The following is a 14,994-nucleotide window of genomic DNA, read 5'->3' as shown; positions in this document are numbered from 1 at the left end:
AGGACTTGTCCTGAGGGAGAGCATGGCCTTTTCCCCCAGTGATTTCTGGGATAATCTCTTTCAATTCAGGCCCGAAAAGGGTCTTTCCTTTGAAAGGGATGTTCAGATGTTGGATTTTGACGACACATCGGCCGACCAGGACTTTAGCCATAGCGCCCTGCGCGCCAGAATGGCGAAACCTGAATTCTTTGCCGCTAACTTAGCTAGTTGGAAAGCGGCATCTGTGATAAAAGAATTAGCCAGCTTAAGAGCCTTAATTCTGTCCATAATGTCCTCATATGAGGTCTCCGTCTGGAGCGCATCTTCCAGCGCTTCGAACCAGAAAGCAGCTGCAGTAGTTACAGGAACAATGCACGCTATAGGTTGGAGAAGAAAACCTTGATGAACAAAGATTTTCTTAAGTAAACCCTCTAATTTTTTATCCATAGGGTCTTTAAAAGCACAACTGTCCTCAATTGATATGGTTGTGCGTTTAGCAAGTGAAGAAACAGCCCCCTCCACCTTAGGGACCGTCTGCCACGAGTCCCGCGTGGTGTCAGATATGGGGAACATTTTCTTAAAAACAGGAGGGGGGACAAACGGAATACCTGGTCTATCCCACTCCCTAGTTACTATATCCGCGATCCTCTTAGGGACCGGGAACACATCAGTGTAAACAGGAACTTCTAGGTACTTGTCCATTTTACACAATTTCTCTGGAACCACCAAAGGGTCACAGTCATCCAGAGTAACTAATACCTCCCTGAGCAATAAGCGGAGGTGTTCTAGTTTAAATTTAAAAGCCAACGTATCCGAGTCTGTCTGAGGAGCAACCTTTCCCGAATCGGAAATTTCTCCTTCAGACAGCCCATCCCTCGCCCCCATTTCAGAGCGTTGTGAGTGTATATCAGATACGGCTACTAAAGCGTCAGAATGCTCATAATCTGTTCTTAAAACAGAGCTATCACGCTTTGCAGGTAACACGGGCAGCTTAGATAAAAATACTGAGAGGGTATTATCCATAACTGCCGCCAAGTCTTGCAAGGTAAAAGAGTTAGACGCGCTAGAGGTGCTAGGTGTCGCTTGAGGGGGCGTAACTGGTTGTGACACTTGGGGAGAGGTCAACGGGCTAACCTCATTACCTTCTGTCTGAGAATCATCTTGGGGCACATTTTTAAGTGCAACAATATGGTCTTTAAAATGTATAGACATATCAATACAAGTGGGACACATTTTGAGAGGGGGTTCCACCATGGCTTCTAAACACATTGAACAAGGATTTTCCTTGGTGTCAGACATGTTTAACAGACTAGTAGTAAGACAAACAGGCTTAGAAATCACTTTAATCAAGCAAAAACACACTTTGCAAAAAAACGTTACTGTGCCTTCAAGAGATAAAAAGGGCACACAATTTTCCAAAAATGAAAAATGCACCAAACTTTTTGAAATTTTCACAGTATGTACCTAAAGCATTGGTAAGATTGCATAACTAGCAAGAAAAACGATTAACCCCTTAATGCCCAAACCGGATCAGTAGTAAGCTAACAGACCGGTTAAAACAACTTTAGCACCTTGCCACAGCTCTGCTGTGGCCCTACCTTCCCTTAGGAGTCAGATTTATGGGGAAAAAGCTTCTTATGGGTCCTCAAACTGTAGCAGGAGCCTCCATGTGAACACAGCCTGAAGATCTAGCCAAACTAACTGCGCATCTGATGCACAAAATTAGGTCCCTCCCACCTTACTCCGGGGCTGTGAGGCCTAAGAAAACACTCCTAAGAGTTATAATATTAGCCATGTGGGTAACAACCCCTGTAACAAACCCAAAGGGACCTTCAAAGAGTCTCAAAAAACAATTTTTCTTAGTAAAAACCGTTTGCCATAAAAAAGTGTCAACTTGCCATAAAATAGTGTCAACCAGCATAAATTAGCCCCGTTATATAAGCTTGTAATTCCATACTTAGTCTCTGAATAAAGCTTACCCTTCCCTCATGGGGATCTTATCAGTCCTTTTCTAGCATTATCACAGTCTTGTCTAGAAATAAATGATTGAACATACCTTATTGCAGCCTAACCTGCAAACCGTTCCCCCCCCCCAACTGAAGTTTTCTTGTACTCCTCAGTCCTGTGTGGGAACAGCAGTGGATTTTAGTTACAACAAGCTAAAATCATCTTCCTCTCTGCAGAAATCTTCATCTCTTTTCTGCTGGAGAGTAAACAGTACACACTGGTACCATTTAAAATAACAAACTTTTGCTTGTAGAACAAAAAACTACAAATCTAACACCACATTCACTTTACCCTTCCGAGAGGGACCCTGTTGCTTAGAGCCAGCAAAGAGAATGACTGGGGGGTGGAGCTAGAGGGGGAGCTATATGGACAGCTCTGCTGTGTGCTCTCTTTGCCACTTCCTGTTGGGAAGGAGAATATCCCACAAGTAAAGGATGAATCCGTGGACTGGATACACCTTACAAGAGAAATATCTGTAATTTCTTTTTTATTTTCTGTAATTTAGTGTTTGTTGTTTTTCGTAATTTAGTTTATTTTATTTCATTGTAATTAATTGTAGGTATTTTATGTAATTAATTTAATGATAGTGTAGTGTTAGGTGTAATTGTAACTTAGGTTATGGTTTATTTTACAGGTAAATTTGTACTTATTTTAGCTAGGTAGTTATTAAATAGTTAATAACCATTTAATAACTACAGGGAGTGCAGAATTATTAGGCAAGTTGTATTTTTGAGGATTAATTTTATTATTGAACAACCATGTTCTCAATGAACCCAAAAAACAGAATTTATGTTTACCTGATAAATTACTTTCTCCAACGGTGTGTCCGGTCCACGGCGTCATCCTTACTTGTGGGATATTCTCTTCCCCAACAGGAAATGGCAAAGAGCCCAGCAAAGCTGGTCACATGATCCCTCCTAGGCTCCGCCTACCCCAGTCATTCGACCGACGTTAAGGAGGAATATTTGCATAGGAGAAACCATATGATAACGTGGTGACTGTAGTTAAAGAAAATAAATTATCAGACCTGATTAAAAAACCAGGGCGGGCCGTGGACCGGACACACCGTTGGAGAAAGTAATTTATCAGGTAAACATAAATTCTGTTTTCTCCAACATAGGTGTGTCCGGTCCACGGCGTCATCCTTACTTGTGGGAACCAATACCAAAGCTTTAGGACACGGATGAAGGGAGGGAGCAAATCAGGTCACCTAAATGGAAGGCACCACGGCTTGCAAAACCTTTCTCCCAAAAATAGCCTCAGAAGAAGCAAAAGTATCAAACTTGTAAAATTTGGTAAAAGTGTGCAGTGAAGACCAAGTCGCTGCCCTACATATCTGATCAACAGAAGCCTCGTTCTTGAAGGCCCATGTGGAAGCCACAGCCCTAGTGGAATGAGCTGTGATTCTTTCAGGAGGCTGCCGTCCGGCAGTCACATAAGCCAATCTGATGATGCTTTTAATCCAAAAAGAGAGAGAGGTAGAAGTTGCTTTTTGACCTCTCCTTTTACCAGAATAAACAACAAACAAGGAAGATGTTTGTCTAAAATCCTTTGTAGCATCTAAATAGAATTTTAGAGCGCGAACAACATCCAAATTGTGCAACAAACGTTCCTTCTTCGAAACTGGTTTCGGACACAAAGAAGGTACGACTATCTCCTGGTTAATGTTTTTGTTAGAAACAACTTTTGGAAGAAAACCAGGTTTAGTACGTAAAACCACCTTATCTGCATGGAACACCAGATAAGGAGGAGAACACTGCAGAGCAGATAATTCTGAAACTCTTCTAGCAGAAGAAATTGCAACCAAAAACAAAACTTTCCAAGATAATAACTTAATATCAACGGAATGTAAGGGTTCAAACGGAACCCCCTGAAGAACTGAAAGAACTAAGTTGAGACTCCAAGGAGGAGTCAAAGGTTTGTAAACAGGCTTGATTCTAACCAGAGCCTGAACAAAGGCTTGAACATCTGGCACAGCTGCCAGCTTTTTGTGAAGTAACACAGACAAGGCAGAAATCTGTCCCTTCAAGGAACTTGCAGATAATCCTTTCTCCAATCCTTCTTGAAGAAAGGATAGAATCTTAGGAATCTTTACCTTGTCCCAAGGGAATCCTTTAGATTCACACCAACAGATATATTTTTTCCATATTTTGTGGTAAATTTTTCTAGTTACAGGCTTTCTGGCCTGAACAAGAGTATCAATAACAGAATCTGAGAACCCTCGTTTTGATAAGATCAAGCGTTCAATCTCCAAGCAGTCAGCTGGAGTGAGATCAGATTCGGATGTTCGAACGGACCTTGAACAAGAAGGTCTCGTCTCAAAGGTAGCTTCCATGGTGGAGCCGATGACATATTCACCAGATCTGCATACCAAGTCCTGCGTGGCCACGCAGGAGCTATCAAGATCACCGACGCCCTCTCTTGATTGATCCTGGCTACCAGCCTGGGGATGAGAGGAAACGGCGGGAATACATAAGCTAGTTTGAAGGTCCAAGGTGCTACTAGTGCATCTACTAGAGTCGCCTTGGGATCCCTGGATCTGGACCCGTAGCAAGGAACCTTGAAGTTCTGACGAGAGGCCATCAGATCCATGTCTGGAATGCCCCACAGTTGAGTAATTTGGGCGAAGATTTCCGGATGGAGTTCCCACTCCCCCGGATGTAATGTCTGACGACTCAGAAAATCCGCTTCCCAATTTTCCACTCCTGGGATGTGGATTGCAGATAGGTGGCAGGAGTGAGTCTCCGCCCATTGAATGATTTTGGTCACTTCTTCCATCGCCAGGGAACTCCTTGTTCCCCCCTGATGGTTGATGTACGCAACAGTCGTCATGTTGTCTGATTGAAACCGTATGAACTTGGCCTTTGCTAGCTGAGGCCAAGCCTTGAGAGCATTGAATATCGCTCTCAGTTCCAGAATATTTATCGGTAGAAGAGATTCTTCCCGAGACCAAAGACCCTGAGCTTTCAGGGGTCCCCAGACCGCGCCCCAGCCCATCAGACTGGCGTCGGTCGTGACAATGACCCACTCTGGTCTGCGGAAGGTCATCCCTTGTGACAGGTTGTCCAGGGACAGCCACCAACGGAGTGAGTCTCTGGTCCTCTGATTTACTTGTATCTTCGGAGACAAGTCTGTATAGTCCCCATTCCACTGACTGAGCATGCACAGTTGTAATGGTCTTAGATGAATGCGCGCAAAAGGAACTATGTCCATTGCCGCTACCATCAAACCTATTACTTCCATGCACTGCGCTATGGAAGGAAGAGGAACGGAATGAAGTGTTTGACAAGAGCTTAGAAGTTTTGTTTTTCTGGCCTCTGTCAGAAAAATCCTCATTTCTAAGGAGTCTATTATTGTTCCCAAGAAGGGAACCCTTGTCGACGGAGATAGAGAACTCTTTTCCACGTTCACTTTCCATCCGTGAGATCTGAGAAAGGCCAGGACTATGTCCGTGTGAGCCTTTGCTTGAGGAAGGGACGACGCTTGAATCAGAATGTCGTCCAAGTAAGGAACTACTGCAATGCCCCTTGGTCTTAGTACCGCTAGAAGGGACCCTAGTACCTTTGTGAAAATCCTTGGAGCAGTGGCTAATCCGAAAGGAAGCGCCACGAACTGGTAATGCTTGTCCAGGAATGCGAACCTTAGGAACCGATGATGTTCCTTGTGGATAGGAATATGTAGATACGCATCCTTTAAATCCACCGTGGTCATGAATTGACCTTCCTGGATGGAAGGAAGAATTGTTCGAATGGTTTCCATTTTGAACGATGGAACCTTGAGAAACTTGTTTAAGATCTTGAGATCTAAGAATGGTCTGAACGTTCCCTCTTTTTTGGGAACTATGAACAGATTGGAGTAGAACCCCATCCCTTGTTCTCCTAATGGAACAGGATGAATCACTCCCATTTTTAACAGGTCTTCTACACAATGTAAGAATGCCTGTCTCTTTATATGGTCTGAAGACAATTGAGACCTGTGGAACCTCCCCCTTGGGGGAAGCCCCTTGAATTCCAGAAGATAACCTTGGGAGACTATTTCTAGTGCCCAAGGATCCAGAACATCTCTTGCCCAAGCCTGAGCAAAGAGAGAGAGTCTGCCCCCCACCAGATCCGGTCCCGGATCGGGGGCCAACATTTCATGCTGTCTTGGTAGCAGTGGCAGGTTTCTTGGCCTGCTTTCCCTTGTTCCAGCCTTGCATTGGTCTCCAGGCTGGCTTGGCTTGAGAAGTATTACCCTCTTGCTTAGAGGACGTAGCACTTGGGGCTGGTCCGTTTCTACGAAAGGGACGAAAATTAGGTTTATTTTTGGCCTTGAAAGACCTATCCTGAGGAAGGGCGTGGCCCTTACCCCCAGTGATATCAGAGATAATCTCTTTCAAGTCAGGGCCAAACAGCGTTTTCCCCTTGAAAGGAATGTTAAGTAGTTTGTTCTTGGAAGACGCATCCGCTGACCAAGATTTCAACCAAAGCGCTCTGCGCGCCACAATAGCAAACCCAGAATTTTTCGCCGCTAACCTAGCCAATTGCAAAGTGGCGTCTAGGGTGAAAGAATTGGCCAATTTGAGAGCACGGATTCTGTCCATAATCTCCTCATAAGGAGGAGAATCACTATCGATCGCCTTTACTAGCTCATCGAACCAGAAACACGCGGCTGTAGTGACAGGGACAATGCATGAAATTGGTTGTAGAAGGTAACCTTGCTGAACAAACATCTTTTTAAGCAAACCTTCTAATTTTTTATCCATAGGATCTTTGAAAGCACAACTATCTTCTATGGGTATAGTGGTGCGTTTGTTTAAAGTAGAAACCGCTCCCTCGACCTTGGGGACTGTCTGCCATAAGTCCTTTCTGGGGTCGACCATAGGAAACAATTTTTTAAATATGGGGGGAGGGACGAAAGGTATACCGGGCCTTTCCCATTCTTTATTTACAATGTCCGCCACCCGCTTGGGTATAGGAAAAGCTTCTGGGAGCCCCGGGACCTCTAGGAACTTGTCCATTTTACATAGTTTCTCTGGGATGATCAAATTCTCACAATCATCCAGAGTGGATAATACCTCCTTAAGCAGAGCGCGGAGATGTTCCAACTTAAATTTAAATGTAATCACATCGGGTTCAGCTTGTTGAGAAATTTTCCCTGAATCTGAAATTTCTCCCTCAGACAAAACCTCCCTGGCCCCCTCAGACTGGTGTAGGGGCATTTCAGAACCATTATCATCAGCGTCCCCATGCTCTTCAGTATCTAAAACAGAGCAGTCGCGCTTGCGCTGATAAGTGGGCATTTTGGCTAAAATGTTTTTGATAGAATTATCCATTACAGCCGTTAATTGTTGCATAGTAAGGAGTATTGGCGCAAACTACAGTTAAACACTAAAAAACTCTAAGCCATCTCCGTGGAGATGTTGCCTGTACAACGGCAAAGAGAATGACTGGGGTAGGCGGAGCCTAGGAGGGATCATGTGACCAGCTTTGCTGGGCTCTTTGCCATTTCCTGTTGGGGAAGAGAATATCCCACAAGTAAGGATGACGCCGTGGACCGGACACACCTATGTTGGAGAAAACTCATTAATATCAAAGCTGAATAGTTTTGGAAGTAGTTTTTAGTTTGTTTTTAGTTATAGCTATTTTAGGGGGATATCTGTGTGTGCAGGTGACTATTACTGTGCATAATTATTAGGCAACTTAACAAAAAACAAATATATACCCATTTCAATTATTTATTTTTACCAGTGAAACCAATATAACATCTCAACATTCACAAATATACATTTCTGACATTCAAAAACAAAACAAAAACAAATCAGTGACCAATACAGCCACCTTTCTTTGCAAGGACACTCAAAAGCCTGCCATCCATGGATTCTGTCAGTGTTTTGATCTGTTCACCATCAACATTGCGTGCAGCAGCAACCACAGCCTCCCAGACACTGTTCAGAGAGGTGTACTGTTTTCCCTCCTTGTAAATCTCACATTTGATGATGGACCACAGGTTCTCAATGGGGTTCAGATCAGGTGAACAAGGAGGCCATGTCATTAGATTTTCTTCTTTTATACACTTTCTTGCCAGCCACGCTGTGGAGTACTTGGACGCGTGTGATGGAGCATTGTCCTGCATGAAAATCATGTTTTTCTTGAAGGATGCAGACTTCTTCCTGTACCACTGCTTGAAGAAGGTGTCTTCCAGAAACTGGCAGTAGGACTGGGAGTTGAGCTTGACTCCATCCTCAACCCGAAAAGGCCCCACAAGCTCATCTTTGATGATACCAGCCCAAACCAGTACTCCACCTCCACCTTGCTGGCGTCTGAGTCGGACTGGAGCTCTCTGCCCTTTACCAATCCAGCCACGGGCCCATCCATCTGGCCCATCAAGACTCACTCTCATTTCATCAGTCGATAAAACCTTAGAAAAATCAGTCTTGAGATATTTCTTGGCCCAGTCTTGACGTTTCAGCTTGTGTGTCTTGTTCAGTGGTGGTCGTCTTTCAGCCTTTCTTACCTTGGCCATGTCTCTGAGTATTGCACACCTTGTGCTTTTGGGCACTCCAGTGATGTTGCAGCTCTGAAATATGGCCAAACTGGTGGCAAGTGGCATCTTGGCAGCTGCACGCTTGACTTTTCTCAGTTCATGGGCAGTTATTTTGCGCCTTGGTTTTTCCACACGCTTCTTGCGACCCTGTTGACTATTTTGAATGAAACGCTTGATTGTTCGATGATCACGCTTCAGAAGCTTTGCAATTTTAAGAGTGCTGCATCCCTCTGCAAGATATCTCACTATTTTTGACTTTTCTGAGCCTGTCAAGTCCTTCTTTTGACCCATTTTGCCAAAGGAAAGGAAGTTGCCTAATAATTATGCACACCTGATATAGGGTGTTGAGGTCATTAGACCACACCCCTTCTCATTACAGAGATGCACATCACCTAATATGCTTAATTGGTAGTAGGCTTTCGAGCCTATACAGCTTGGAGTAAGACAACATGCATAAAGAGGATGATGTGGTCAAAATACTCATTTGCCTAATAATTCTGCACTCCCTGTATTGTATCTAGTTAAAATAAATACAAAGTTGCCTGTAAAATAAAAATAAATCCTGAGATAGCTACAATGTAATTATTAGTTATATTGTAGCTATCTTAGGGTTTATTTTACAGGTAAGTATTTAGTTTTAAATAGGAATAAATTATTTAGATGTATTTAAATTATATTTCAGTTAGGGGGGTTAGGGTTAGAGGTTAATACATTTAATATAGTAGCGGCGAAGTTGTGGGCGGCAGATTAGAGGTTAATAAATGTAGTTTATGGGTGTTCTTGTACTTTATAGCACTTTAGTTAAGAGTTTTATGTTACGGCGTTAGCCCATAAAACTCTTAAATGCGGTAGGAGTCTTGGAGGTAGAGGGTGTACCGCTCACTTTTTCCAGCGATCGTAATACCGGCGTTAGAAAAATCCCATTAAAAAGATAGGATACGCAATTGACGTAAGGGGATTTGCGGTATGCTAAAATCGCGGGGAAAAAAGTGAGCGGTACACCTGTACCTGCCAGACTCGTAATACCAGCGGGCGTTAAAAAGCAGCGTTGGGACCTCTCAACACTGCTTTTTAAGGCTAACGCAAGACTCGTAATCTAGGTGAAAGTTTACCTATCACAGAGGGAAACATAAATATAATATAACATGTATATACTATATTATATGTAGGTTTCAAATTAACATTTTTCCTTCTCTCTTCTTCTGGTGATATGGACTAAACCATAGGAACCTATTTCTATCAAGCAAATATATGGAGACACTGGGAACAAAATAATTTTTTGACAAACTAAAATCTATATCAGATACACAGCGCCACCTGTTGTACAAGAACGGTAATATTGTATGTAAAAGTGAAATTTGTATAAGACTGAGCAGCTTCTTTCCAAAACAATCTATTTTTATGCAGGCCATGAAATTATTAAGGGAACATGAAACCCCCAAAATTAGTTTTCATGATTCAGGCAGAAAATACAATTTTACTTTAAATTATCAAATTGTCTTTGTTCGCTTTGTATCTTTTGTTGAAAAGCTGGGTGTAAGCTCAGGAGCATGCAGGTGTCTGAAACACTATAAGGCAGCAGTTTTGCAAGAATGTTATCCATTTGCAATAGCACTAGTTAGCAGCACTATATTCTGCCACGTAGTGCTCCAGACACCTATCTAGGTATCTCTTTAAAGAAAAGAAAAAACACACAACCACCACATACCACGAGACAGAAGCAAATTTGTTAATAGAAGTCAATTAGAAACTTTTTTTTTAAAAACTGTATGCTCTGTCTGAATTACAAAAGACATTTTTGGGTTTCATATCCCTTTAAAGGGAAATAAAATCCATTTTTTTTTTCCTTTCATGAATCAGATACAAACGATTTTAAAGAACTTTCCAATTTACTTATTTTATCACATTTTCTTTGTTTTCTTGTTATCCTCTGTTGAAAATCAGGAAGATAAGTTCAGGTGTGTGCACGTATCTGCAATAATGTTATACATTAGCAAGAGCATTAGATGTAATTTAGTGCTCCACACGTGTACACTACCTATCTAGATATCTCTTCAACATAGAATAACATGAAAACTAAGCAAATTTGATAATAGAAGTAAATTGGAAAGCTGTTTAAAACTGTATTCTCTATCTGAAGCATGAAAGAAAATTTGGGGTTTCATGTCCCTTTAATTATAAATAAAGACAGTTTTTTGTGGGGTTTTTTTTGTTTTTTTGTAATGATGTTTTAAAAAGTTTTATAACCGAAAGATTTAATTTTCTGGTTTGAGAAGGTGGCTTCTCAAATCATTATCTACTAATGATATAATGCTCTAAATAATTTTTTTATTTTTTATTTTCAACTAAAAAACAGAAGGCAGATGTGAGGACAGGAAATTAAAAATATATATATATTATATTTATTATATATATATATATATATATATATATATATATATATATATATATATATATATATATATATATATATATATATATATAGATAGATATTTTACCTTACTATGTGGAACAAACTCTTCCATCATCTTTTTTAAAGGGTTTTCATAATCTACAATCATTTGTCCAAGCCGAGGATATTCACGATCACTAAAAAGAAATAAATACAAATAAGTCTACTTTTCAAATTACGATCCACTAAAATATTTGAGGAAACCTTAAAAGAAAAAGCAAACAAATGTAAAAACCTTGCACCGTGTGTCATTTCATGCGAGTAGTTGTAGAGGCCTATAATTGCTTTTCTTTCTTCAATGCGAGAAAGCATAATCATTAGTGTTGTATAGGTTATGATCAAATCTAGATAGTTCTTGGTCAAATCAAAGTTGACAGTCTGTGGAAGGATAAAAAAAGTATTATTTAGGTATAAAATAATAACACATTTGCTGGTAAATTATGATTACAGAAGATTTTTGGAAGGTAAGATTTTTAGGTTTTATTTTTACATGATGCAAAGCATTTAGTGGGTAATTCAACAGAACAGTAGACGGTCTGGTAATGTTTGGTGATCTTCATATCCATGCACGCCAGACTACAGAACAAATAACAGATCATGGTACTTTGCAATCCAGATTGAACATTAAACCATATTCCTTTAAGTCTACAGCCTGTTAATAACACAAGTCCCTTTACCTCAGATACCAGACCATCATCAATAATGCTTAAGTTAAATAAAATACATCCTAAAATATGTTCATTATTTTTTCCCCTTTTTATCTTTAAAAAAAGAGAGATGCGTCTGTGCTGAATAAACCATTTCATATTCAGTGTTTTTTTCCTGCTCACCACTAATAATTTGTAGCGTGCCGACTCTTCCAACAAACAATTATTGCCGCTAGTTACAGTCTAAAATGTTTTAGGTTTAATTGTTGATCCTTCATAATAATATTAAAATATTAGCTTTTTGTTATAGCCACTTAAACTTTGGTTTAGCACTAAGAACATGTCATATAAATTAAATATAGCTCTGCATTAGAAAATAATATACACTGTAGCCTGTCTAGAAGAAGAATATTCCTTATTACACAATCCTTCAATAAGCATTTATCACCACAAGATATAGAGCTGCCTACATGTAGAAGATATGCACCAGGAATTCCTACGTTCCAGTTATTCTGCCACATCATTAGGTTTCTAGCAATCAAATGGATATTATTTAAAATGACATACTAATATGAATACAAGGTGATACATGTTCCAGCAATAGATTAGTCAGAAAACACCTTGAATCCTCTGGAGTGAGAGAGACAATTGACCACTTTGGTTCTGAAATCAGAGCTTAATAAATTTGTTCAAAATCTATAAGCCAGCAAAAAAAAAAAAAAAACACCCCCCCCAAGACCCATTCTTTTTCAGCTTTTATAAAAATATATTATTAAATTGTACCACTTAATAGTGTTATTTTGTTAATCTGGAAGTCATACATAGGATAAAACCTACAACTTCTTTATCCCTAGTTGCTAGTTCCTATCACCTACTCATGTAATGAGCATCCTTTTTATCAAGTTCTGCACTGGGGCAAAGGAAGCTTCATGCCAGCACCTGATTGGTAGAGAAGTCAATGACATGCTAGGGGGACCTTTAATTAGCAGCATCCCCATCTGCATCTTCTCTATATTCTTCAGTGGCTGATCCTGAGAGGAAGAGGGCACATAGCCTGGTAGTGGGACAAACACTAAAGCTTTGGCCGCTAAACCAGACCTGTAACTGTTTTTCAGAATTAGAAAACTCCTCCATATAAATTTCCTTTAGTGTTTTAGAAATAGGAAATTCATCATGATGACAAGCTTGGTTTTGAATCAATCTGATGAGCTAAATGGCTGCCATTCTAAACCCAGAATATCTTGTATACATTGTGATAAATTTAGAAGTAGCAGATGGCTTGAATGCAAGTGGAGTGATCATAGCACTAGCTTTAGCCACCAAAAGAGTAATGTTGCAGAATCTGTACAAGACTGCCTCAAAAATGTATTAGAATAATCTAATGTAAAGATTATTTCTCCAACATTGGTGTGTCCGGTCCACGGCGTCATCCTTACTTGTGGGATATTCTCTTCCCCAACAGGAAATGGCAAAGAGTCCCAGCAAAGCTGGCCATATAGTCCCTCCTAGGCTCCGCCCACCCCAGTTATTCTCTTTGCCGTTGCACAGGCAACATCTCCACGGAGATGGTTAAGAGTTTTTTGGTGTTTAAATGTAGTTTTTATTCTTCTATCAAGTGTTTGTTATTTTAAAATAGTGCTGGTATGTACTATTTACTCTGAAACAGAAAAGGATGAAGATTTCTGTTTGTAAGAGGAAGATGATTTTAGCAGACAGTAACTAAAATCGATTGCTGTTTCCACATAGGACTGTTGAGATGAAGTAACTTCAGTTGGGGGAAACAGTTAGCAGACTTTTCTGCTTAAGGTATGACTAGCCATATTTCTAACAAGACTGTGTAATGCTGGAAGGCTGTCATTTCCCCTCATGGGGACCGGTAAGCCATTTTCTTAGTCAAACATACAGAATAAAGGGCTCAATAAGGGCTAAAAAACTGGTAGACATTTTTATGGGCTAAATAGATTGCTTTATTTGGGCATATTATTCAGATTTAGGCTAACAATTGGCATTTATAATCTTGGGGAACGTTTATAAAACGGCAGGCACTGTGTTGGACACCTTTTTCAGTCAGGGGGCCTTTCTAGTTATAGACTGAGCCTCATTTTCGCGCCATTACTGCGCAGTTGTTTTTGGAGAGCAGGGCATGCAGATGCATGTGTGAGGATCTAGCAATCAATAAAAAAGCTTCTAGAAGGCGTCATTTGGTATCGTATTCCCCTCTGGGCTTGGTTGGGTCTCAGCAAAGACTATAGCTGGGACTGTATAGGGGTTAAATTTTAAAACGGCTCCGGTTCCGTTATTTTAAGGGTTAAAGCTCTGAAATTTGGTGTGCAATACTTTTAATGCTTTAAGACACTGTGGTGAAACAATTCCTTCATACTTTTTCACATATTCAGTAATAAAGTGTTTTCTGTTTGAAATTTAAAGAGACAGTAACAGTTTTATTTTAAAACGTTTTTTGTGCTTTGTTGACAAGTTTAAGCCTGTTTAACATGTCTGTACCTTCAGATAAGCTATGTTCTATATGTATGAAAGCCAATGTGTCTCCCCATTTAAATTTATGTGATAATTGTGCCATAGCGTCCAAACAAAGTAAGGACAGTACTGCCACAGATAATGATATTGCCCAAGATGATTCCTCAGATGAGGGGAGTAAACATGATACTACATCATCTCCTACTGTGTCTACACCAGTTTTGCCCAAGCAGGAGGCCCCTAGTACATCTAGTGCGCCAATACTTATTACCATGCAACAATCAACGGCTGTAATGGATAACTCCATAGCAAATCTTTTATCCAAAATGCCTACTTATCAGAGAAAGCGCGATTGCTCTGTTTTAAACACTGAAGAGCAAGAGGGCGCTGATGATAATTGTTCTGTCATACCCTCACACCAATCTGAAGTGGCCATAAGGGAGGTTTTGTCTGATGGAGAAATCTCAGATTCAGGAAAAATTTCTCATCAAGCTGAACCTGATGTTGTGACATTTAAATTTAAATTAGAACATCTCCGCGCACTGCTTAAGGAGGTGTTATCTACTCTGGATGATTGTGACAACTTGGTCATTCCAGAGAAATTATGCAAGATGGACAAGTTCCTAGAGGTTCCAGTGCCCCCCGACGCTTTTCCTATACCCAAGCGGGTGGCGGACATAGTAAATAAGGAGTGGGAAAAGCCCGGCATACCTTTTGTTCCCCCCCCTATATTTAAGAAATTATTTCCTATGGTCGACCCCAGAAAGGACTTATGGCAGACAGTCCCCAAGGTCGAGGGGGCAGTTTCTACTCTAAACAAATGCACTACTATTCCTATCGAAGATAGTTGTGCTTTCAAAGATCCTATGGATAAAAAATTGGAAGGTTTGCTTAAAAAGATTTTTGTAC

At 40.5% G+C, this 14,994-nt stretch overlaps 1 protein-coding gene across 1 annotated transcript in view; it reads right to left on the bottom strand.

Moving 5' to 3' along the window:
- NCKAP1 (NCK associated protein 1) overlaps positions 1-14,994 on the bottom strand; it is a 472,154-nt gene that overhangs the window by 340,005 nt on the left and 117,155 nt on the right. The window contains exons 5-6 of the mRNA XM_053698543.1: positions 11,199-11,341; positions 11,010-11,100 (exon numbers count right to left, since the gene is read on the bottom strand). Of these exons, the coding sequence (XP_053554518.1) occupies positions 11,010-11,100; positions 11,199-11,341 (234 nt within the window). The remainder of the gene's footprint in view (positions 1-11,009; positions 11,101-11,198; positions 11,342-14,994) is intronic.

Source organism: Bombina bombina, chromosome 1, assembly GCF_027579735.1.
Source record: "Bombina bombina isolate aBomBom1 chromosome 1, aBomBom1.pri, whole genome shotgun sequence".
Lineage (NCBI taxonomy): Eukaryota > Metazoa > Chordata > Amphibia > Anura > Bombinatoridae > Bombina > Bombina bombina.
Note: the sequence above shows the minus strand (reverse complement) of the source record. Positions and strands in the feature narration are given on the sequence as shown.